At 34.6% G+C, this 24,580-nt stretch overlaps 1 protein-coding gene and 1 pseudogene across 1 annotated transcript in view; both read left to right on the top strand.

The window, feature by feature from the left end:
- The window catches only part of BAZ1A (bromodomain adjacent to zinc finger domain, 1A), a 126,550-nt gene that overhangs the window by 62,741 nt on the left and 39,229 nt on the right, over window positions 1-24,580 (top strand). The window contains exons 13-27 of the mRNA XM_006891575.1: window positions 3,147-3,242; window positions 3,361-3,585; window positions 4,674-4,839; window positions 6,491-6,604; window positions 7,822-7,946; window positions 9,116-9,700; window positions 10,770-10,933; window positions 11,425-11,579; window positions 12,565-12,713; window positions 18,440-18,687; window positions 18,776-18,999; window positions 20,073-20,530; window positions 21,806-21,948; window positions 23,650-23,737; window positions 24,486-24,580. Coding sequence (XP_006891637.1) covers window positions 3,147-3,242; window positions 3,361-3,585; window positions 4,674-4,839; window positions 6,491-6,604; window positions 7,822-7,946; window positions 9,116-9,700; window positions 10,770-10,933; window positions 11,425-11,579; window positions 12,565-12,713; window positions 18,440-18,687; window positions 18,776-18,999; window positions 20,073-20,530; window positions 21,806-21,948; window positions 23,650-23,737; window positions 24,486-24,580 — 3,035 coding nt within the window. The remainder of the gene's footprint in view (window positions 1-3,146; window positions 3,243-3,360; window positions 3,586-4,673; window positions 4,840-6,490; window positions 6,605-7,821; window positions 7,947-9,115; window positions 9,701-10,769; window positions 10,934-11,424; window positions 11,580-12,564; window positions 12,714-18,439; window positions 18,688-18,775; window positions 19,000-20,072; window positions 20,531-21,805; window positions 21,949-23,649; window positions 23,738-24,485) is intronic.
- LOC102871637 lies at window positions 15,840-16,408 on the top strand (annotated as a pseudogene).

Here is a 24,580-nt window from a genome sequence, read left to right as displayed (position 1 = left end):
TAATATAAAATGCATTCTCTGAATGTGTCTTAGCCACTAAATAAATATTTAATGCTGTTTTAAAATAGTTATTTTAGAAGAAAATAAACAAACATTAGAGGTTTTTTACTTTTATCTCACTTTCCTATTTATGGCTACAGTTTACATGATTACTTTAGATTCAGTAAGGGCTCTAGATTATTTCCCCAGGAATATTTCCTCACATATTTTCCCATCTCAGTAACAAAAAGGCTTCCCAAAATCTTCCTGAAAATAGTCATTTGTAAACTGAATATTCTTCAATTTTCTCTGTTTGTGGTCTTATCAGTAAAGTTTTACCTGCTGTTTCTAGCAGGAAATAAAGTATCCAGAATGAATTTATCTTAGTAATAACAGAACAGATTCAGTGAAGTTCTTTACTGAAGCTAGTATATAGTAAATTATGCTAAAAATGCATTGTTTCTAATAACTCCTTTCACCCCTGTGAAGTAGGTATAATTATTTATTCATTTTTGCATTTAAAGAGATGGAAATGTAAAGATTTGAATTAACTTTCCCTAAAACGTATATCTAATGGAAAAGTAATGACACAAACCATGTCTTTTGAGAATGTATCATAGGATCTCATAATAGCAAAGAATTGGAAATTTTTAGTATTTGTTTCCCTTACATTGTCTATAGCATTAGCTTTCTTCAAGGAGTTCTAATTTCTTTGACCTGTGATTGCTTTTTTAGCATATCTTGTCCAGTAAATTTTTCATTTATGGTATCAGTTCTAGGAGCCTGGGTGGCACTGTGTATAAAGCATCCAGCTACTAACCAAAAAGTCAACAGTTTAAAATCACCCACAGCTCTGCAAAGAGAAAGATGGAGCAGTCTGTTTCTGTAAAGATCTTTGCTTTTACATACTTGGTCAGATCTACTTTATCTTACATGATTGCTATGAGTCAGAATTAACTAGATAGTGACTCCATCAGTTCCTCCTTAGTCCTACATCAAGAACTTAAAAGTTTTTAAAAATAATGAAAACAAGGGTGTCTTCCTTATATAGAATAGTTTTGTGTTTTTACAGGAATAACATTTAGAATTGTATGTACCTAATTTTAGATTGTGGTGAATATGAATGTATCTGTTTCAGATTGTAATAGCATCCTACATACAAGTCAGCTCAATTTCTTGGTGTGATGTACCCATGTGACTACAGTCCTCTAAGAGAATTCAGGAATGGTATTTGGTTTCTTGAAAGTGCCATTTAATGGATGGCTAAGTTATAGAAGATATATCTAACACAGTTAAAAGTAAACTGTAATGTTATTGGTGGCTCATTTTCTAAGACCTTTCAAGGGCTTTTTCCTAGGAAATTGAACTTACTATAAATAATTAATATTGAATATGGTGATTATTGCAAAGGAAGAATGCCAGCACCACTCTCTAGTAGGTTTTCCAAGGCTCTCTAATAACAGGGAAGAGATTATTCACCTTTCTTCTGTGGAGCATCTATTAGATTTGAACTGCCAGGGAGATAATTAATGCCTTTGGGCTAGCTGTACAAATCTCAACAGGCCATGTCTCCAGAGCTTGTTGAGCTAGATTTGAGTCCTGGGAGAAATTTCACCAGATATGCGAAAGGTTGTCAGATAACCTTACCTTTTATACTCGTTACACTCCTTTTTTAATGCTTCTTTTGCTTTAAATATCATTGTTAGTGTCAGTGATTGTTATCACTGTTATACCATAGTTTATTCCTTTTATAAAGAATAGCATTTCTGTCTTCTATGGTTGGTTTTTTAGGATGACAGTAAAAGATTAAGGAACCTGGGAGTGTTGGTGGCCTAGTGGCAAGAAGCTGCCCTGCAATCCCAAAGGCATGCAGTTTGAATCCACCAGATGCTCTGCTGGAGAAGGAGGAGCAATCTCCTCCTGTGCTAGTAACACAACAAATTATAAAAAAAAAAAGAAGGTTAAGGAAGCCCAGATGGCTTCAAACCCTCAAGCTTCTTTTGGAGGACTGGAAAAGATGAGTAGGCAGATGATACACATCTTAGTTCCCCACTTACAAAAGCTATCTTAGGACTTTATATTGAGCTTCTTGATTTGAAGAATTAGAAAATTATCTACTCTCATACTTTTTAGAAGATTGAAATGCTAGCTAAGTTCCTTGTCTAAAGGCTACGGCACTGGCAAAGCTAAGACAAGACTATATACTATCTGCTTTTTAGTCTGAGGTTGTCCACTGTACTGTGATACAATAGCTTTTTCATAAGCCATTTGAATGTTCCTGAAACTTTTCATATAAGTTTTAGAATGAATATCTTTTTAATAATCTTATAATTAGGAATAACTATGTTTTAATACTTTAAATGATTGTGTTGGTCACATTACTCTTTGATCTTATTTGTAAAATAAGCAGTATTCTCAAAGGTAAATATATTTTGGAACACATAATTGTTGGATTGGAGAATTTTCAAAATAAAAACAGTAAATTTTAGTGAAGAAGAAAATTTAGGAATTAAGTGACTTGTGCTGACTCTGCTATCTACACAGTTCTTTTAGCTCTTTTGTACTGATCTTATGATTTTTACAACTTACACTTTATGAGAGAGCTCTTGTGGTCTACTGGGTAAGAAGTGTGCTGCCAGCCAAAAGCAAGCAGTTCAAATCCACCAGGTGTTCCCCATGAAAAAGATGGGTGATCTCCTCTCATGCAGTGTACAGCCTCTGAAAACCCAGTCGAGGACCAGCTATGAATTGGTTCTTACTCCATAGCAATGAGAGAGTAACTTCAATTAGGATTCATTCTTAAAATAATGACAAAAGTTTTAGTATCTTTGAAAAAATTCTGATTTTCAAAGTGAACTTCTCTAAGATTCTGTTGTGTGTGGGAGGTTTGCTTTTCATTCTCAAGTGAATTTTGCTATTTTGCCATGCATGTTTATCTTGTTGATAACTTGAAAATTGTCTTTTATCTTAAGTAAGGGAAATGTTAGTCTTTAGTGCATGTTTTAGAATTTATACTTTTAGGAAGAATGTGAATAATGCTTGTTGTACTTAGTGTTCTTTTGAGGTTCCTGAATGTTTGCTATTTCTTTTTCATCATTTAAAAAGATATAACTCCCAAATATTGACTCTTTGATTAGTACTAGAATAAAGTATTTATTTCCTTAAAGATTTGACAGAGGCTTTGGATGAAGATGCAGACCCTACAAAATCTGCACTGTCTGCAGTTGCATCTTTGGCAGCTGCGTGGCCACAGTTACACCAGGGTATGTGTGGGGTTTATTTTTTGTTCTAGTTTTTATTTTTAAATTTTTAAAGGTACTTTTGTATTGTTCAATATTTATTGTTTATATTCTGAATGACTTTCCTTTTTAACAACTATAGGCTGCAGTTTGAAAAGCTTGGATCTTGATAGCTGCACTCTGTCTGAAATCCTCAGACTTCACATCTTAGCTTCAGGTGCTGATGTGACATCAGCAAATGCAAAGTATAGATATCAAAAACGAGGGGGATTTGATGCTACAGATGACGCTTGTATGGAGCTTCGCCTGAGCAATCCTGGTGTAGTGAAGAAACTGTCAAGCACTTCAGTGTATGATTTAACACCAGGTAAACTTTTCAAGTTGGAATTATTAATGTTACTATTATCTTTTACATTTTGATATTCTAAGATTAAGATTTGTTACTACTCTAAATTTACTAAGTCTGTTGGCCTAATGGATAAGGAATTGCATTGCCAACCCAAAGGCAGTCAGAGGGTTCAGATCCACCCACTGCTCTGCAGGAAAAAGGTGGGCAATCTTTTCTTACCAACTTATAGCCTCTGAAAACCTGTGGTAGGATCGACCATGAATCAGTTCCAAAGTCAAGATGAAGAAATTTGTCACTTCTTTAGTGAATATGCTTTTAAGACAAAATACAACATTAGTAGAATTACCTTAATTCTTAACATTTGTATATTGTTCTTGGCTATCTTTGAATTTATTCTAATTCATGATGATTCCATGTATACAAAATATACATAAGCTCCTCCAGAAGGTTTTCAGGCTGAATTTTCAGAAGTGATTTGCCAGGTCTCTCGCACAAAATATCTTGAGTGTTTAAACTACCAGCCTTTTTGCTGGTGTTTGAGCACTTAATCATTTGCACCATCCAGAGACGTCTGGCATGTTTATATACAACAGCAAAATTATTACCGTTGCATCAGGACCAATCATAGGTGACTATACAATGGATTTTCAGAGACTGTGTATCACTTGAGAGGAGATTACCTATCATTTTCCTCAGAATAGCTGGTGGATTCAAACCACCAGGGTTTGGATTGGCAGCAGGACGCTCTACCCCACATAAGCTTTATAATTTATGTTAGCATTATTCTGCAGTCTTTTTAGAGCATCAGTTTGTGACAGTTTCTTTACATGATTGTTACTTAACTTTGATTTTAACTTCATACATGACGCTAAAATTAAAAGTTGAAAAAAATTCTTTGTAATTAGAATACTCTTTTTATCTGTTTATAAATATAAAATATATAAAGCAGTTACTTGGATTTTAAATGCCTTATATATTACAGAGCTTATATAGGACTGAGTTGCTCTTTTCTAAAATTTTTCCATTTACATACTTGGCCTTGAGAAACTATCCATATACATTTTCACATTAAACCACTGAAAAGTCATTTATTAATTTTTTGACAGGAGAAAAAATGAAGATTCTTCATGCTCTCTGTGGAAAACTACTAACTCTAGTTTCTACAAGGGATTTTATTGAAGATTATGTTGATATATTACGGCAGGCAAAGCAAGAGTTTCGGGAATTAAAAGCAGAGCAACATCGAAAAGAGAGGGAAGAAGCAGCTGCCAGGTAAGCAAGAATTACAATCAGTCCTGCTAATGAAAGCTGCATCTAAAAACCAAAGTGTGTTATATAATACAATTACACATTTATTAAAATGTGACATTGGCTTGCACTGGCATTTATTTGATAGGTTAGCTAAGAAGTTATAAATTTATGTGTATTCCGTATTCATTGTACCACTGTATAATAGCCAATAGGATAGAAACAGCATTAATGGATAATGAAGTGAGTAGAAGGTATATATATATATATCTCATAATTTATTGAAACTGTTAGGTTCTAAAACCCTTTATATGAAAACTGGTATTATGTGAAAAATTACTACATCTCTTCCTTACCTATACTGTGAATGTCCCACCAGGCCCCTAACAAGGTTACCTGCCACACTACCACCTTCCTTTTCCCTAATTATAGCCTCAGGAGACCTCAGCTCCCACCACCTCCCACAGGAGAGGGCCTTCTGTATTTTCAGGGTCATTGGCCCTACTTTATCTTTTAATCAGCCACAAAACACTCTTTGGGACTTTTTCAAGGGCCTAGAGTTCCCTGTCTACAGGCAGAAGAGCTTGGGTATCACCCAGGGATATACTTTCCCTTTCCATCTCCTCACTCAGACAGCTCATGGCTGTCAGTGGGAAGCCTTGCTCCACTCTACCCTAGTGTCTCTATGATGACCAGGCACTCCCTCTGCCTTTGACTGTAAACTGTGCTTGCCACTGACCACTTATACACTAACCCCATGTCTGCCCTGATATTTTGTCCTGCCCCTACTTGTGCCTGACAAGGTAGGTGCATCAGGAAAACATGGGGCTGTGGGTGTGTTGGTCAGCACACATGGTGTCCCGTGGGCTAGACTCTATAGAGTCCTGCTTCCTTCCTAGTCCCCAAGGGATTGTTCTCCCTTTAGGACACTAGCTGCCCCAACCTACTTCCCGCCATCCCCACTCCTCCCACCCCTAATCAGTCACTCCTGCCTACCACCCTGGCAACTTGGAAAGACTATGTCCCCTCTCAGGAAGTGAAATACTATGTGGAATACCTGCCTTCCACCATGCACTTGAGTCTACCAGTAAGGTGCCTGTCAGAGATCTCTTGAGATTATTACTGCCAGAGTCCATGTAATTAATGTACAAAGTAGTCAAATAATAGGTCATCCAAAATATCAAAAATGGTGTAAAGCAGTGAGGAATAAGTGTATACCTATGTAATGAAGTATTAGCCATAAAGAACTAAAGTGTTGATATATGGTGCAACATAATGAGCCTTAAAGACATTATAGATTATACATCACAAAGACTCTCCTTGGATGAAATATCCAAAATAGGCAACTAGAGATCAAGGAGGAATAAAGGAGGAGGGAAAAGGGAGTAATTTGGGGGTACCAACCTTCTGTTAAGAATAATAGGAAATGTTGGAAACAGATAATGGTAATCTCTACAAAACAATGAATATCATTAGTGTCACTGAGTTGTACATGTAAAAAATTTCATACTGACACATTATATATGTCTTTGGGGGACATACAAGCTGGGAGAAAATGTTAGCAATCATTATGGTACTGTAGTTTCATAATAATGTTTGGAGCACTTTCCATAATGTCACAGTTAAAGTATCTTTTTCATCAAGTTATCAAGAATATCTTATTCTTAACTTTAAGAATTCGTAAAAGGAAGGAAGAAAAACTAAAAGAACAAGAACAAAAAATGAAAGAGAAACTGGAAAAATTAAAGGAAGACGAGCAAAGAAATTCAACTGCAGATGTATCTATTGGGTATGATTTTAATTATTCGGCTTATATGGCTATATTTATCCATGTTAGCACACAAAAAGAATACAATTCAGGCATCTTAAACTCAGGACACTTTCAATTTACAGAATACTAGTTTTCTATTAGTGTATGTGTTTTCTTCAAGTATGGGCATATTAAAGAAGTTTTTGTTTAAATTCACTTTTAATGAATGTTGTCATGTTATTTTGTACCATAAAGTCAGAACCAACCCATAGCTGACCCTCTATCAGGTTTTCCGAGGCACTTAATCTCATGGGAGGAGACTGACCACCCATCCTTCTCCCGCGGAGCAGCTGATCGCCTTGAACTGCATGCCTTCAGGATTATAGCACAGCTTCTTGCCACTAGGCCACCAGAGCTCCCTTTAATGCATATAAAATTAATTTTATTATTGTATTAACTGTTATAATTTTCCAACAAATTTTTGTACCTGAGTATTCACAGCCACATCATTCATATTAAACAAAAGTAGAAACAACCCAAGCGTCAACAGATGAACGAACGTATAAACAAAATGTCATAACCAAATATTATTCTGAAATAAAATGGAATTATGTTCTGAAAACATACAACATGGATAAACCTTGCAATTATAATTTAAGTGAAAGAAAACAACCAACACAAAATGTAATTTTTTTAATTACCTAAGTCCAGGGAATAAATTGTTTAGGTAGTGACTGCTAATGAGCATAGGACGTTTTGGGTTGGTGGAAATTATTTCAGTGTCACTCTTTTTTAAAAAAAATGCATTGGTTTGCTTACAAAGGTTGTATACATTGTTTTTCACACAATTCTTCATTCACTTTATGTTTCTTACAATCATTCCCATCCATCATGTTTTATAAAATTAATTACCATTGATTGAACTGTGCCCACCATTACCCTGTCTTTTCAGGTCCCTGCCAGATCATTCCCATTTTTACCCTCACCCTCTTAAATGTCTCTTCCTGAAGCAAGATTTTCTTTGTTGAGAGATCTGATTCTTTTTAAATATCCTGTGAACATCATTTCATTATTCTGTACATATTTTTATTACCATTTGTGTGATTATCTGTTTACTCTGCCAGACAGTAAACCCTGTGTCAATAGTGATTGTGTGCATATTTCCTTAGTAATGTCTATTATTTTGTAGTCCAGTGATAAATATTTGATGAGCAAATTATATGTTTGTTTTTGAGTGTAAGCTTTTTATCCTTAAGGGAAGAAGAAAGGGAAGATTTTGATACTAGTGCTGAGAGCAAAGAAACGGAACAAAAGGAATTAGATCAAGATACAGCAACTGAAGATGAAGATGACCCAGGATCACATAAAAAAGGCAGAAGGGGTAACATTGAAATTTCTTAAGTTTGTATTTAGTCGATAAAATATTTTATTAGCTTAACTATCTCATTTACTCCAGGATTGATTTTTATCTGTTTTGAAGATTTTTTTTTAACACGTTGCTGCAAATTACAGCAAAATGTGTTTCTAAGCACGGTCGTCAATTTAAAAGTGTGCAGCAACGTGTTAATGATCAGTTCATAACAGTGATAAGTTTTTAAAATGATAAACATTTTGTTTTAACGTGTTGTTTTTATTATGTGCTGTCAAGTTGGCTATGACTCATAGTTGACCCTGAAGCAGGTTTTCACATGAAGAGAGATTGCCCATCTTTCTTCCTCATGGCAGCTGGTAGATTCAGAGCTCCTCCCCATGTTTTCACAGGCTAACTCCTTACCTACTTGGCCACCAGAGCACCCTAACGTAGTGTTAGGAAAGCTCTAACGTAACAGAAGTCTTGCAATAAAGATCTTACCATAAAGATCTCATCATATATGATTATTTGTGTCTTTATGATGAGATCTTTATTGCAAGAGTTCTGTTACTTTAGAGCTTTGGTTAATAAACTGTATAGCTTCTGGGCTAAATCTGGCCAACCACTTATTTCCATGTTGTTATTGTTGTTAGGTACAACTGATAGTGACCCTTTAATACATCCAAACCATGTGTTATCTAGTACTGTCTCTGTCCTCATTCTCTCTGAGACAACTGAGTCATTTTTCCATATAGCTTATTAACTAAAAATTCTTTTCATATTTTTAAATAGCTGGGGGAATGATCAAAAGAAGGATTTTTTGACATGTGAAAATCATATGAAATTCATATTTCACTGTCTATGAATAAAGTCTTGTTGAAGACAGCTGTGCTGTCTTCATTTACACATTCATGGTGCTTTCTCACTGCAGTGGCAAAATGGAGTACTTGTGGCACTTCATATGGCCCACAAGCCTGAGCTAGTTCCTACCTGGCTCTTTACAGATGCTGACTGACCCTGCCTAGGGCAAAGACTGGGTATTGCAGAATAACTTAAATTCTGCAGTGCTCCAAAGAATAGAAATCCCACTTTGTGTGAACCTTTAACTATATTCTTTCTAACATAGTAACATAGAATAGCATATCTTTTTCTTCTAATAAAAATTAAAGATATGATAATAGATGTTATTTCAGTTTTAGGGAAAAGAGGACGGAATGGATTTAAAGAATTTACAAGGCAAGAAGAAATCAACTGTGCAATGAGAGAGCCTTTTACTGCTGATGAAGAAGCTTCAAAACAAGAGCACCAACGAAAAGAGAAAGAACTCTTAGAAAAAATTCAAAGTGCCATAGCCTGTACCAATATCTCTCCCTTAGGCCGTGATCGCATGTATAGGCGATACTGGGTTTTCCCTTCTATTCCTGGATTGTTTGTTGAAGAGGATTATTCTGGCCTCACTGAAGATATGTTATTGCCTAGACCTTCATCATTTCAGAATAATGTTCAGTATCAAGATCCTCAGGTATCCACTAAAACTGGAGAGTTTGAATCTACCTCCAAAATTGACCAAGGTCCATGTGATGATTCTGTGCAGCTACCAAAACCAGTACATAAGCCAAATCGATGGTGCTTTTACAGTTCTTGTGAACAGCTGGACCAGCTTATTGAGGCTCTTAATTCTAGAGGACATAGAGAAAGTGCCTTAAAAGAAATTCTCTTGCAAGAGAAAAGCAGAATTTGTGCACAGCTAGCTTGTTTTCCAGAAGAGAAATTTCATTTTTCAGGTAAGATTTTACACATATTGTTTTTTCCCTCCTGTATAGTCTGTGATCCAGAGTCCCTGGGTAGTACAGGAAGTTAAGCCCTCAACTCTTAACCAAGAGGTTGATAGTTCAAAGCTACCCAGACTCATTTCACAACTACAGCCAAGCGGCATGCTTTCTTTCCAAAGGTCACAGGCCAGAAAACCTTGTAAAAGCAGGCATAGTGTCTCCCTGAGTCTAAATTGATTCATTAACAACTAACAAGTTTTTGGTCACTGAAGATTTACCACTTTTATTAGAGCTATACTGAAAACTGCTTCTCTTTCATTTGGCTCATGCTCACAAAATTTTTGAGTTTGAAAATATATTTGTTCTATAGAAGCAAGATTGTTTAGATTCTAGACATTAAGTTCCATTTGGATTATGGAGAATCTGTCTGACAACATGAGAAAATACATATCCTTCCTAATCTCCTGATTCTTAGATCAGTAGACTGAATGCCCAAGGCTCTGGGACTACCATCTGTTTGGACAGTTTGCTAGTGAGTAAAGTTATTCATTAAGGATTTTGACTGAGCATTCAGACAAGTTCTAGTAAAGGTCACTTCTTTGGAAATAGGCTGCAAGGGCAGATCAAGTAGCAACATTTCCAATTTGATGACTAATCCATTGTGAAAGCTGTCAGGCATTTTTAGATACAAAATTTTATATCACTAGGTAGCTTTCTTTGGAGAACTGTTTTAATTTAAACTTGACTACTTTAGTTCTCTTAAGGATCAAAAACTATAGATCACAGTCCTTGAATGTAATTTCTTATTTCCCATTTGCCATGTTCATTTTCCTTCTTTTTTCTACATTTGAATGTTTATGATCTATCATTGTAAAATGTTTTCTCTTATATAAACTATGGGAAATTGATGAGTTGAAACTCCTATATTATGTTGCTGGACTTCAGAGTTAATAACAACCTACCTCTCGTCTCAGTGATAGTGCTAAAGTATTATATCTGTTTCACTATTGGAGCAATCATGCTGTTTAATTTTATGTTTTAATAAGAAAATCATAATAAAGGGATTTGGTTATAATTTCAGATAAATCTCAAACTGATAGTAAACCTGTGTATAGTCGGGGAAGATCATCCAGTACATGTGCTACAACTCAGGTATCTGCAGAAAGGCAACTTGAATTGAGGCTTAGAGATTTCCTTTTGGACATTGAAGACAGAATCTACCAAGGAACATTAGGTGCAATCAAGGTTTGTACCTATTCCATTTTTAGTTTGCTTAATTTGGTTGGTCCAAAATTTGAGTTTGTTTTTTCTTCATGGGCAAGGGATGTGTATTTTAACTAAATATCAGGGAATGTTTTTTTCTAATGAAAACTAAGATTATTTCTCTGACTACATAATTGACCATTATTATCCTTTTTCATATTAATCTGTAAGTAATTCATACTTGATATGTGTGTTCTGTTCTTTGCTATCTCACTTTTTGTTATTAGCAGCTAACCAATCTTAGGATTGCTGATAATTTCTTTACATATTTTGAGTAAAGTTTTAAGATTTTTATCTCTGAGAGGTGTGAATTTCATATTAGCTAGCCACTTTAGTAACCTTATTTTTAGGCCTGTTTTTAATTCTCAGTCTGTTCTAGAATATACATGATTTTTCATATGCACAGGGAATCTTTCCGTCTTAGGCACAACATAACTAATTTTCTGTGGTTGATAAATTTGGTTTTCTTATAGGTTACAGATCGATCCATCTGGAGATCAGCCTTAGAAAGTGGGCGATATGAATTGTTAAGTGAGGAAAACAAAGAAAATGGGATCATTAAAACTGTGAATGAAAATGTAGAAGAGTTGGAAATTGATGAGCAAGCAAAGGTCTTTGTTAAAGACAGGTACAAAGGAATTCTTTTTCCTGAAGTCATACTTTTTAGTCTCTTATTTTTTGTGGGGGTTTTGCCACTTCAAATGTTCATGTTTCCCTCTTATTCCACTTTGTACTAATAAAGCCAGAAACCTAGTTCAATAGGATAATAATAATTTGAGGGGTTTTTTTTTTATATTTTTAGTGTTTGAATTTAAGTGTTTATTCATTTCAGAAAGTTACTTTGTATTACACATTTTACTCAGTAGGAAAACTTATTATATTGTGGTAGATATAAATATTATTTAAACATAATCAGATTCTTTATCTGTAGATACTTTTCTTTTGAACGGGCTATTTTGTATAACATATGCTCTTGAGTTTTCAGTCTAGAAAGGAATGGTGGATAGGCACTCAAAGGGTAAGGACTCTGATAGAAATTAATACAGAATACCTTGGCAGAATTTAATACAGGGTTCCCTGGCAAATAGTGATGAAAGTTGCTAGAAGAAATTACTGTGAAGCTGAGACTGAAAGGTAGAGAAGATAGTAAGTCTGGCTGGAAGGGAAGATCATATGCCATGTATGAATGTTTTGAGCGATATTTTTATGTTAAACGATCCTTTTAGCTGCACTATGGAGATTTACTGTGAAGAAATAAGACTAGAGAATCATGTACTAGTTAGAAGGTATAATATCCTACCCAGCAAAAGTTGAAGCACGAGAAAATCTAAATAAACTGAGACTCCTGTTTGGACCTACTATAGTATATCCTGTCATAAACCTTTTCCAGAACTATGCTTATCTGCTTTTCTTCTTCCAGATATTTTCCTTTCTGTTCTCCTGTATGACTGTTAATATGTCTCATTACCTCTTGATTAAAATATTTCTTTTTTTTCTTACTATAAGCTCCTTGAGATTGGGGAAATTTATATACCAAATGTATTTGAATGAGTGAGTGTGCTCAATCTTCACTTAATAGTCAAGTATCTTAAACTTTATTATTTTAATTGTAGGCTTTTGGGGATAAAAACAGAAACTCCAAGTACTGTCTCAACTAATGCAAGTACACCACAGTCAGTCAGCAATGTGGTTCATTATCTGGCAACAGCACTGTTTCAGATAGAACAGGGCATTGAGAGACGTTTTCTTAAAGCACCACTTGGTAAGTATCTTTGCTTATTTCAAAATAGTGCTATCATGTTATAAATAGTTTTGAGATTGATTTTTTTTCATTAACACAAATAGAAGCATAATGAAACTAAATGTCTTCACATAGAGTTTATGAAACAAAGTTGAAATAACATGAAATTGTATTTTCATTTAAAATTTTTTTTTCAGATGAGATTTTATTTATAATAATCTATATAAAGTACTGTTTTCAAAAAGTCATTCTAAAAAAGTAATTCTAGAATTATTTTCTTTAGGTATGTGTTATATTCAAGTCTTGAATTCTAATTGTTTTTTATTACATTGTTCCTAATTTTTGCCTGAATATGCCCATAGTTAATCCACTGAATGCTTACTGCATATGTTTGGAAGCCCCTAGTGTTTTTAAACAGCTCAGGAACTGACTCATAACTAACCCTCCAACAAAGTTTTCAGAGGATATAAATTGCACAGGAGACCATTGCCTGTCTTCCGGGGGACAGCTAGAGGAGCTTCCTGCCTTTGAGTTGTCAGCGCACCTTCTTACCCACTAGGCCATCATACTTCCCTAGTTTTTAATAAGAGATGCTAATTTTGTTAACGAGATAATTTGGGGTGGGTAGGGGTGGGGCGTTGTTTCCTCAAAAGAATGATTACCAAAACTGTGATTATATGTAAATAGTTTTGTTTTGGTGGTTTTTGTTAAAAAAAAATAGAAGTGACTTAAGTGCTCACACATAGGAGTATAGTTGAATAGCACAGGCCCCACCTTGAGCACTATACATTGTTGGTGTTGAGTCAGTTTCACTTCATGACAGTTGCATATGTACAGAGTTCAGCTGTATTCTATTGGGTTTTTTAAGGCTGTAATCCTTAAACCTATCCCCAGGCCTTATCCCAAGGCACTCTGATAGGTTCAAACTGCCAACTTTTCAGCCTTACTGAATACTTAACCATTTTTGCCACCAGTGACCCAGATAACTATGTATTGTTATGGTTACTGTTTGGTTATTGTTATGGTTATTGTGTGGCTGAGTTTATTCCAGCTTTAAAGGATAGAGTCTCATGGGGTTTCTTAGGAAGAAATCTTTATTGGAACAGATCCTCATGTCCTTTCTCCTGCAGAATGACTAGTGGATTACACAGCTGAGCTCTCCTAAACATTGTACTATCAGGGCTCTTTGAAATTATTGTTAGGATTGTGGAAATAATACTATAATCATTCTATATAATGTCTCACAACTTTTTAAGTAGGTTATTAATAACTAACATAAGAACGGAATATTCATATCTTTGGAAAATAGGTGTTTAAGCCAAAATCAATTTTAATATTACAACAACCTTTACTTTCCTATTAGGGTTTTTTCTTATTTGTTTTACTGCAATATAATCTTGATAGTGGTATACTAGCAAAACAACTTTAAGTTGTATCTTTCTGAACTCTTTATTTAAAAAGCAACTTAACCCAAATTTTTAAATATTTTCATATTATCTTACTGAGTAATAAGAACATAATTTTTGTAAGTAGATTGCTCTATCTGAGCAATTTTGAAATAGTGTGAACATATTTATAAAATGACTACTTTTATTTGGAAGTTTAAAATACCATTTGTAAAAAAGAAAATATATAGGGTCACAGATCATCAAAATACTATTGAGTTTGTATTTACTCTATCACTCTTATATTTCTTGTCCTTTTTTATTTCATAGTATGTTTTTTGGTAAAATAATGCAGCTCTTAGAAATGCAAAATACTACTTCTACTATTAGCCTTGACATCCTAAAGGGCAAGGGAGAAAATACAGTACTCTTGATTTTTTTTCCCCCCATTCTTAAAATTTTCATTAAAAGTCAGTTAAAAATTTAGGACCAAAAAAATTTATTAATGCATTTACATTTCATCTGTACCTTCCCCACCCCTTTTATTTCTTTTTCCTCATCTTGACAGTTGAGGCTGCCTTTCATTTCAAACACACCATTGAAATTTCAGGGAATCAAAAGGATTTTTGGAAAGAGCAACAAACTCAGCCAAAGTCTATATTTGCTTGGGATTAAAAGGAACCAAATCTTATCTGTACCTCTTTTTAAGTAAAATATTTAATACTATAAGATGTTTTACTTATGTCTATGCCAAAGTATTTTATGTAACATTCAGATTATATGAAAACTGTCAGTGTCAGGAGCCAGTGTTCCTTTTACAGTAGTGTTGGTAACAGAATTTTCTCATGAGACATAAAAAATAGTTTTAATTTGGAATTTCTTTTGAAAAGTTTACTATGTCAGTAAATATTGGGCAAAATATTGAATGATGCAGCAGGAAGCACCAAAAGAAGATAGAAGAAATACACAGTCATGTACCAAAGAAAATTGACCCCCCACTGAATCATTTTAGGAGATAGCATATGATCAAGAACCAGTAGTAATGTAGTTCAAGCTGTATTGAAGACATTGACCAAAAGAATATGGCCCCTGAATTGATAAACTGTCAGTTGATGCAGATACAAGCAGATGCAGCCCTGGACATGCTCACTAGTCAGTGTCAAGAAATCTAGATGACAACTACTTAGTCAACTGACTAGAAGAGATCCATATATGTGCTCATTACAAAAAACTAATCCAACAGAATATAAATTATTAAACAATATCATTATTATCACACAACACAAGTAAAATTTTGCTGAAGATTATTTTAAAATAACTGGAGCAGTACATTGGTAGCGAACTACCAAAATTCAAGCTGGATTCAGTTGAGGCTATGGTAAATGTGATATCATTGCTGATATCAAATGAGTCTTGGCTGAAAGTAAAGAATTCCAGAAAAGATATTTACTTGAGTTTTGTTGACTGTATGGATCATAAAAAATTATGAATAACATCAAGAAGAATGGTAATCTCAGAGCACTTAATTGTGTTCATGTGGAACTTGTGCTTAAACCAATAACCAGTTGTTAGAACAAGGAGATATAACTTTGTTTAAAAGTGCACTTCAGGGTTGAGGGCAACTGGGTAGGAATGGAGAGACCCAAAGGTCTGAGCAAGATAGAATGGAAGCATCTATAGCTCTGGAGTCTTGTATGTCAAAATCTGCCATTTCTTGTCCCATGAGGAAGGGACACTTCTTTGGATCAAGCTGTGGTGAAAAATGTTTCAGAAAGGCAAAATACGGCACAGTAGCCGCAGTCCCCAAAGCCGTGAAATCAGTACTTAAGAGCAAGTCTGTAGATTCCAGCCTTGGGGGGTTTCACAGTACTGTAGCCGGCCTTGGTACAGATTCCACTAAAAGCTTAGGACAAAGCAACAATAATTCAGATACTTGTGCAGAATATCTAATAAAGCACATTGGTGTCATTGAGAAACTAAATGTTTCAGAGGGAAAAAGTCTGGAAGGGCCACTAGACCTGATAAATTATATAAATGTTGCCCAGCAAGAGGGAAAGCTGTCTTTTGTTCCTCTGGAGGAAGAATTTATTATGGGAGTTTCCAAATATGGTATAAAAGTGTCCACATCAGACCAGCATGATGTTTTTACATAGACATGCTCTCTATTTAATCATCAGATGGTGTGTTATGATGATGGTCTGGGGCAGGAAAAAGCTTACTGGCTTTGAAGATCGCAGATGCAAGTAATGAAGAATACAGTCTCTGGGTTTATCAGTTTGTAAAGTTTTCTCCACTGCTTTTGACTCTGTCTTAACATCTGAGAAATCCTGAGTTCTACAATCAAGTGAAGTCACCTTCATTTGAAAGTTTATTTGCATCCTAAATAGTTGTTTCGATCAGCAACGTGGAAGTATTGTGGAAACTGAAAGCATTGTTCTGGAATTTATCAAGAAAATGCAATGTATTTGAATCACCAAGATCTTTAAATGTTACTCCAAAACTTTCTTTTGAAGGTAGTGACTCCAAGAGAAGAGGCAGAAAAAAGACAATCTACAGGTATGAAGAAATAAAATTTCAGCTACTTCTTAAGGAAAATTTGGTATTTACAAAAGATTGAGTGTTGAAATACTCCAAAACTAATGAAAAGTGGATATGAATTGGAACTTAACTCAATGGAAAAGGGTTTTTTAAATATTTGAATAATAGCGTTCAGCTATGTCACTAGTCATCCTAATACTGTAGCAGATTAGTAAAAGAGAAATAAAAATTATGTTTTGGTTTTAATCAAGTATTGATAATTTGTTTTTATAATAAAATGTATCTTAAACAGAAAAAAAAGTACACTTCAGGACTGTATCATTTCTTCATACCTGTTCAGTCTATATGCTAAACAGTTCATTCAAGATGCTAGACTCTATGGAGCTCTGGTGGCCTAGTTGCAAGAAGCACTGCAATCCTGAAGGCACGTGATTTGAGGCCACCAGTTGCTCCACTGGAGAAGGATGAGCAGTCTCTTCCTGTGTGATAACTGCCTCCGTAAACCCACCAGAGGGTCAGCTATGGGTCTGTTCTGACACATATGGTACACAACAACAGACTCTATGAAGAAGAATTTGTATGGCTTCAGGATTAGAGGAGAATTCTACAGTTTAAGTTACGCAGATGACACAACTTTGCTTACAAAAAGTGAAGAACACTTAATGCACTTATTGAAGGAAGACAGAAAACTACAGCCTTTCATACAGTTTAAACAACAACATGATAAACAGAAAAGAGAAAAGATTGATGTTGTTAAAGATTTCATTTTACTTGGATCCACATTCAACACCCATGGTAGGAGAAGTCTAGAAAACAAAATAAAAAAATAATAAAAGTGTGTTGCATTAGGAAAATCTGCTATCCAGGATCTCTTCAAGCGCTAAAGAACAACTATATCAGTTTAAAGACTGATATACATCTGATCTAAGCCATAGTTTTTTTAGTTGCTTCATAGCATCTGAAGGTTAAACTGAGAGTGAGTAAGACTGAAGAAGAATCAGAGCTGTGGTGTTCACAAAGAATATTTTGGACTGCCAAAAGAACAAAGAACTCTATCTTGGAGGAAGTGTAGCTAGGATATTTAGAGACAAGAATGGTGCAATTTTATCTCACATACTTTGCACATGTAGTCTCGGTAGATGCCAGTCTTTGCAAAGAGACTTGATATTTAGAAAAGCAGAGAGTTGTCAAAAGACAGGGAAAAACTTAGAGCTAAGAGTAAATAATATATGTGGTATATAGTAAATTTTCAAACATGTTTGATATTTATTAATAACATTTTAATATAATTCACATGCTGTAAAACTTACTATTTCATATTACACAAATCAGTGATTTTTAATATCTTGTCAATTAATTAGGCAACAGTTACAAATAGACCATTTTCTTACTGCCAAAACAGACCACAGTGTGTTACTGATAATTAATTTAGAGAATAGTCCATCTTTTTTTGTCTCAAAATAAGGAAGTAGCATACTTGAATGAATAATAGCTGACTTATAACCAAATTTAGCCAGTTTTATAAATTAGATCAAGATTTTGTACAGAAACTTCATTGAGAACATATTGCCTAAAGTTATTTTTCAATTTTAACTATTCAAATCCCCAAGCATTTCATTTATAGATTTAAGTAATTCCTTATGTCATAAACAAGATATAGCTCAGCAAATATTTTGTCATGAGATTACTTTCACTTCCAATATAATCCTTTTGCTAAATATTAGAAGTATGTAATCTTTACTCCTTAAAACTACCAAGAAAATAGCTCTAGGTGATGCTTAATTTTCACCTTTGAGCTTTAATAATCATTCCTTTTCGTTTAAGATGCCAGTGACAGTGGACGTTCTTATAAAACAGTCTTGGACCGTTGGCGAGAATCTCTCCTTTCTTCTGCTAGTCTATCCCAAGTGTTTCTTCACCTCTCCACCTTGGATCGTAGTGTCATATGGTCTAAATCAATACTGAATGCCCGCTGCAAGATATGCCGAAAAAAAGGTGATGCAGAAAATATGGTACTTTGCGATGGCTGTGATCGGGGTCATCATACCTACTGTGTTCGGCCAAAGCTAAAGGTATCTTGCTTCTAATACTTGAGATTAAAATTGAGGTATTGAGATTTTAAATGACAGGTGAGTAATGGTCATTTATGTGATTTGTCAGACTGTTCCTGAAGGTGATTGGTTTTGTCCAGAATGTCGGCCAAAGCAACGTTCCAGGCGACTCTCTTCTAGACTGAGACCATCCTTAGAAAGTGATGAAGACATGGAAGCCCAAATGGAATGTGAGGATGATGAAGTTGATGATGATGAAGATAGTCAAAGTGAGGAGGAAGAGTATGGGGCAGAACAAGATGAAGATGACTCTCAAGAAGAGGAAGATATCAGGTAAGTCTGAATATGTAATAAAAATGACACAGTGAGTCTTAACTTGATAATCTCTTAACTGTTCAATACAAGTAAAGTTCACTGGGGTCAGTTAATTTTTGTATGTTAATGTAATCTAGTGGCCTGGTGTAGTACCCTTGCTTCATAGGATCTGTGTGAGCTTAGCTAAATAATAAAATCTGGTGAGTTCATGTTTGGACAGAAGAAATGCCAACTTGGGCCCTCATCAATGTTGATTTTACTTAGTAGTAGCCCTTAAACAAGTAAGGAATAGAAAAATAGTCGTTAGAGCAAGGTAAATTCAGTTCCTCAATGCTTCCCTTACTTTGTTGGCAAGGTGTATTAGATAATCGGGATGTTGGCAGTCTGCAGAGACAGCATCTACTTCTATCATGTCAACACTAAAAAGCTAAGTATTACACAGTATAACAAGCTGTGTTACTCAGACCTAATGACTGATTTTAAATAAGTCATAAGGACAAGTCATGTGCTACTCATTTTCATCACAACTATTTTTTTCACTTAGTTTTTAAAAATTTGGACACCATTCATCTTAAATCGGGAAAATAAATGTCAAGCAAGGGCAATCTAGAACGGCTGGGTACTAGTTAGTCTAAAAAGACTATGTAGAGAATGCCATCCCAGCTATCAGGAGCTAAAATGAAAATATTTTGTATTTTACAGTGAGAGTCAGAAGATAATAAAGGGGTGCTTGGCTTTAGGGATCATAGGTTCAGGATCTACTTCAGTGGCAGCCATTGGTCAAAACTGTGGGTTACTTCAGTGTCATTGGCAATAAAAAGTGATAAGACTCTGTAGCAGAAGATATGTGCAGGAACACCCCCCTATCCCCAGTGGGCTCTGACCCTATCCACTCCAAGGCTTTTCCCATTCAAGTCACTGGCAAGAATTCCCCAGCTTCCCCAAAGCACTAGTTTTAAATGAGTTCATTTACCCTTCATAGTTTTCAATATGATTGACTACATCCAACCATCGTTAGTGGTTCTTGTGAGGATTTTATGATAATGTTCAGCAATGCTCTGTACAGTAATTTTGTTTTCTAATATTTATAGCCCACCAAAACGAGGAAGACCTCAAGTTAGACTGCCAATTAAAACAAGAGGGAGACTTAACTCTTCTTTTTCAAGTCGTGGCCAACGACAAGATCCAGGGAGATATACTTCAAGGAGTCAGCAGAATACACCTAAAACAATTGTTTCCTCTAAAACTTCTGGTAGAAGCTTAAGAAAGATCAAGTCTGCACCCCCCTCAGGAACAAAATCATTAAGAATTGCCAGTCGTTCTACTCGCCAGAGTAATGCAGATGTATTTGTGGAATTACTTAGTCCTCAGAGAAAACGCCGAGGAAGGAAAAGTGCTAATAATACAGCGGAAAACAGTCCCAGCTTCCCTAACTTCAGGGTTATTTCCACAAAGTCAAGTGAATCACCAAGATCTTTAAATGTTACTCCAAAACTTTCTTTCGAAGATAGTGACTCCAAGAGAAGAGGCAGAAAAAGACAATCTACAGGTATGAAGAAATAAAATTTCAGCTACTTCTTAAGGAAAATTTGGTATTTACAAAAGATTGAGTGTTGAAATATTCCAAAACTATCGCTTCTCGGCCTTTTGGCTAAGATCAAGTGAAATATTCCAGCACTAATGAAAAGTGGATATGAATTGGAACTTAACTCGATAGAAAAGGGTTTTTTTAATATTTGAATAATAGAGTTCAGCTATGTCACTAGTCATCCTAATAATGTAGCAGATTAGTAGAAGAGAAATAAAGATGATATTTTGGTTTTAATTAAGATGTTGGGCAATATTTCATCATTCCAATATATAACACATTGCAATTCATTCCACTGTCTTCCATTTTTGCCTTTCTTAAAACATAACCTAAAAAAAAACAAAAAAAACCAAAAACACATACCTAACAAATTACCACCTAGATAGGACCTTAGGTTATTTGATAGGATTCCCTCTGTCCTACTAGATTTTTTTATGGGAGTGGGTAAGGAAAGAGGAAGAAATATTTTTGGAGGATAATAACCAGCTGAAATCTCTATGTAGCACAAATATTTCATGTAATTGGCTGCTTGACAAAGGGGTAGTTCATTTCCATCAGCTCCTTAGAAGACATACCTGACTTGAGAAAATCAACCATTGAAAACCCGTTGGAGCACAGTTCTACTCTGAAGGCATGGGTTTGCTGTGAGTCAGAATCAACTTGATGATAACTGGCTTTGATTTAATCTTTTTAATTCTTGATAACTACTATTTTTAATAATCCTACTCCTTTGTCCATTTGTCAATTGCCTCAGTCTTATCTTTTCTTAAAAAAAGTAATAATAAAGGTTAAATATTCCAAAAATGCACAATTCAGTGACATTAATAACATTAATCATAATTTGCAACCATCACCTTTTTCCATTTCAAATTTTCTATCACCATTAATAGATAATCAGTGCTGCTTACAATGATTTCCCCTTCCTCATCCTTCCCATCTTTCCCTGGTAGCCATGAATAAATGTTGGTCTCTATACATGTGCCAATTCTAGATATTTCATGTAAGTGGGGTCATAAAGTATTATTTAATCAGAAATTATAAAGACCAAAAGGAAACTACAAATAATTAGTTCAGATTTTTATATTTGTCAGAAAATAAGTTCAGAGTTTGATATCATTTCAGTATATAAAGTGTCTATTTTCTGATTGATATCTTTTTATATGCTCAATTTAGCTTATAGTCACAAGATCATTTACTTTGCTTTCACCTTTGAAAATTATTTCATTATTTGCTCAGAAACATCTCCTGTGATACTGAATCGAAGGAGTTCAGGTCGACAGGGAGGAGTTCATGAACTGTCTGCTTTTGAACAGCTTGTTGTGGAATTGGTACGACATGATGACAGCTGGCCTTTCTTGAAATTGGTTTCTAAAATTCAGGTATTGATATTATTAAACTTTATAAAATACTTTCATATCTTTTATTTAGTCCATCTAATTTTTAGTTAGTTGAGGAAGAGTACTGCATATCTCAGACTGCCAGAAGAACAAACGTGTTTTGGAGAAAGTGCAACCAGAATAGAGGCAAGAATGGCAAAGCTTCATCTCACATACTATGGGCATGTCATTAAAAGAGGCCATATGTGAGAAGGTCAGGAGAAGTCCTTCATAGAAATGGACTTGACACAGTGAGTGCAGCAATATTTCAAGTATGTCAGAGATGATAAGGATAGGGCAGGGTTTAAATCTGATGTTCAAAGGGTCATTATGAGTTGTACTCAACTTGACAGCACATAAAAACAAACTTTCAAGTAGTCAAATAGCTTTTATTTACTATAGTTTTCTTTAAAGAAGAAACTACTTGAAAAAATACAATAAAACAATAAACTTGTAAGGTTGATTCTTAAAGTGAAAAAAAAAAATATTAGATACCATAGTCTCCCCAGCTATTCCTAATTCTGAGATTGATTCTTATAAATTATGATTATATTAAACTTCAAAGGGTTTTTTTCTATACAATGAGTAGGAATAGAGTTCTCTGGCCTGAGTATCATTAAGAGTATTTATATGATATAATACAGTAGGTCTCAAACTTAGGCAAACATCAGAATCAACTGACGGTATATTAAAATGTAGATGGATGGGGTCCTTTCGAGAATTTCTAGATCTATGATGATAACAACTACTTGCATTTCTGGCAGATGTCTAGATCACGCTGATGATGCTAGGTCAGAGACACCCCACCACCTCCCTATTCTGAGAAAAGCTGATGTAAAAGATAGATACTCTTAGATTAGGTAATACAGACTATAGACAAGAACAAAGGTTATACTTATAGAGCTTGGTCTACAGCTTGGTGGTGTGTAGTGCATACATTTTTGGGCTACAAGCCAACAGATGTGTGATTTGAATCCAGTACTCACTCTGTGGGAGAAAACTGAGTCTCTTCCTGTAAAGATTTACAACTTTGGAAACTAAATGGAGTCTGAAGAGGGTATATTAGGGAGACTTGGACTTTTAGAGTATAAAAGGCTTCACCCACTAGGATCTCAGAAAAGTTTATATATTTGAAAACCTATTGTTAGTACCAATAAGAGATTAATTATATTGAGATAACTAAGGGAAATAATATTCTTCCGCTATTCACAGCTTATTGTAATCAATTTAATTGGTCAAATGTATACTATAGAGTTAAATCATAATAGACAATGATGCAAAATTCTTTAACATTTAAATTGCAATCCAAGCATTCAGTGTCTTGATTCATGTTAACTTCCTTGTGTTCCATTCTGACACTAATGAATCACTTGTTCATGTTGCTGTAAAAACTCTCTGGGCGTTGCCTTCTTAACAGAGAACAGTATAGTAATTCTCTAAGAATTTCTAGAAAGTAATTTGTGTGTGGAGGGAGAGAGAACATAGCATAAATACCACAATTGCTTTCTTTTCACAATAAATTGTTAACATTCTTTATGATAACAAAAGCACTTCTACAAAATTATAACTGAAATCTATTAATTGATTTAATGGAATAATGCTACTCAAATGTTAATATTGATTAGTTTTTCAAATGCAAATCTTTCATGTATTTGACCACTTGCCTCAGATTTTCTGTATACAAATACTTGAATTCTTTTACAGGTCCCAGACTATTATGACATCATCAAAAAACCTATTGCCTTAAACATAATTCGTGAAAAAGTAAACAAATGTGAATATAAATTAGCATGTAAGTAATTTGCTTTAATTTTATGTTTGTTTATTTATTTATAAAAGAATAAAGAAAATCCACCAGATGCTCTGCTGGAGAAGGAGGAGGCAATCTTCTCCTGTACCAGTCAGATCTGATTTGACGGTACACGTAAAAACAATACAATAAAAATTTTTTAAAAAATTTTTAAAAAAAAAGCAGTTGTGTCAAAACTTAAAAAAAAAAGAATAAAGACTATGTTGTTCTTCATTAAAACTGGATATATCATATCATGTAGTATATATAACACCCCAAGAAGTCCCTAAAATGCTTATTAGTATTCATAGATGGGTGGGGATTAAATGAGTTGAAGCCATTTTGCAGAATTTAGTCTCTCTTTTTTTTTTCTTTTTCCTTGTTGTGTACCATTAAATCAGATCTGACTGGCACAGGAGATTGCCTTTTTCCAGCAGAGTATCAGGTGGATTTGAACTGCGTGCTTTGGGGATTGTGGTGCAGCTTCTTGCTACTAGGCCACCCGAGCTCCCTTCAGAATTTAGTCTTAATAAAGGGAGTTCAATGTAATTATGCATAACATATTTAATTGTAGTTTAATTTTAAAACCATTTTAAGCCTCAATTCTGCTGTCGATTCAGCATCTTATAAAGGGGAGGAAGATGGACTTTCTTTTTCATAATGTTTCTGAACGTGAATACAAATTAGACTTAAAGTTTAATATGAAAGTTTTTTCCATACTCACTTTTTTTTCATCTTTCTTCATTTTTAGCTGAGTTTATTGATGATATTGAACTAATGTTTTCGAACTGCTTTGAGTACAACCCTCGTAATACAAGTGAAGCAAAAGCTGGAACAAGACTTCAA

Source organism: Elephantulus edwardii, unplaced genomic scaffold, assembly GCF_000299155.1.
Source record: "Elephantulus edwardii isolate Elephantulus edwardi_28Jun2011 unplaced genomic scaffold, EleEdw1.0 scaffold00100, whole genome shotgun sequence".
Lineage (NCBI taxonomy): Eukaryota > Metazoa > Chordata > Mammalia > Macroscelidea > Macroscelididae > Elephantulus > Elephantulus edwardii.
This window is presented reverse-complemented; position numbering and strand designations above follow the sequence as displayed.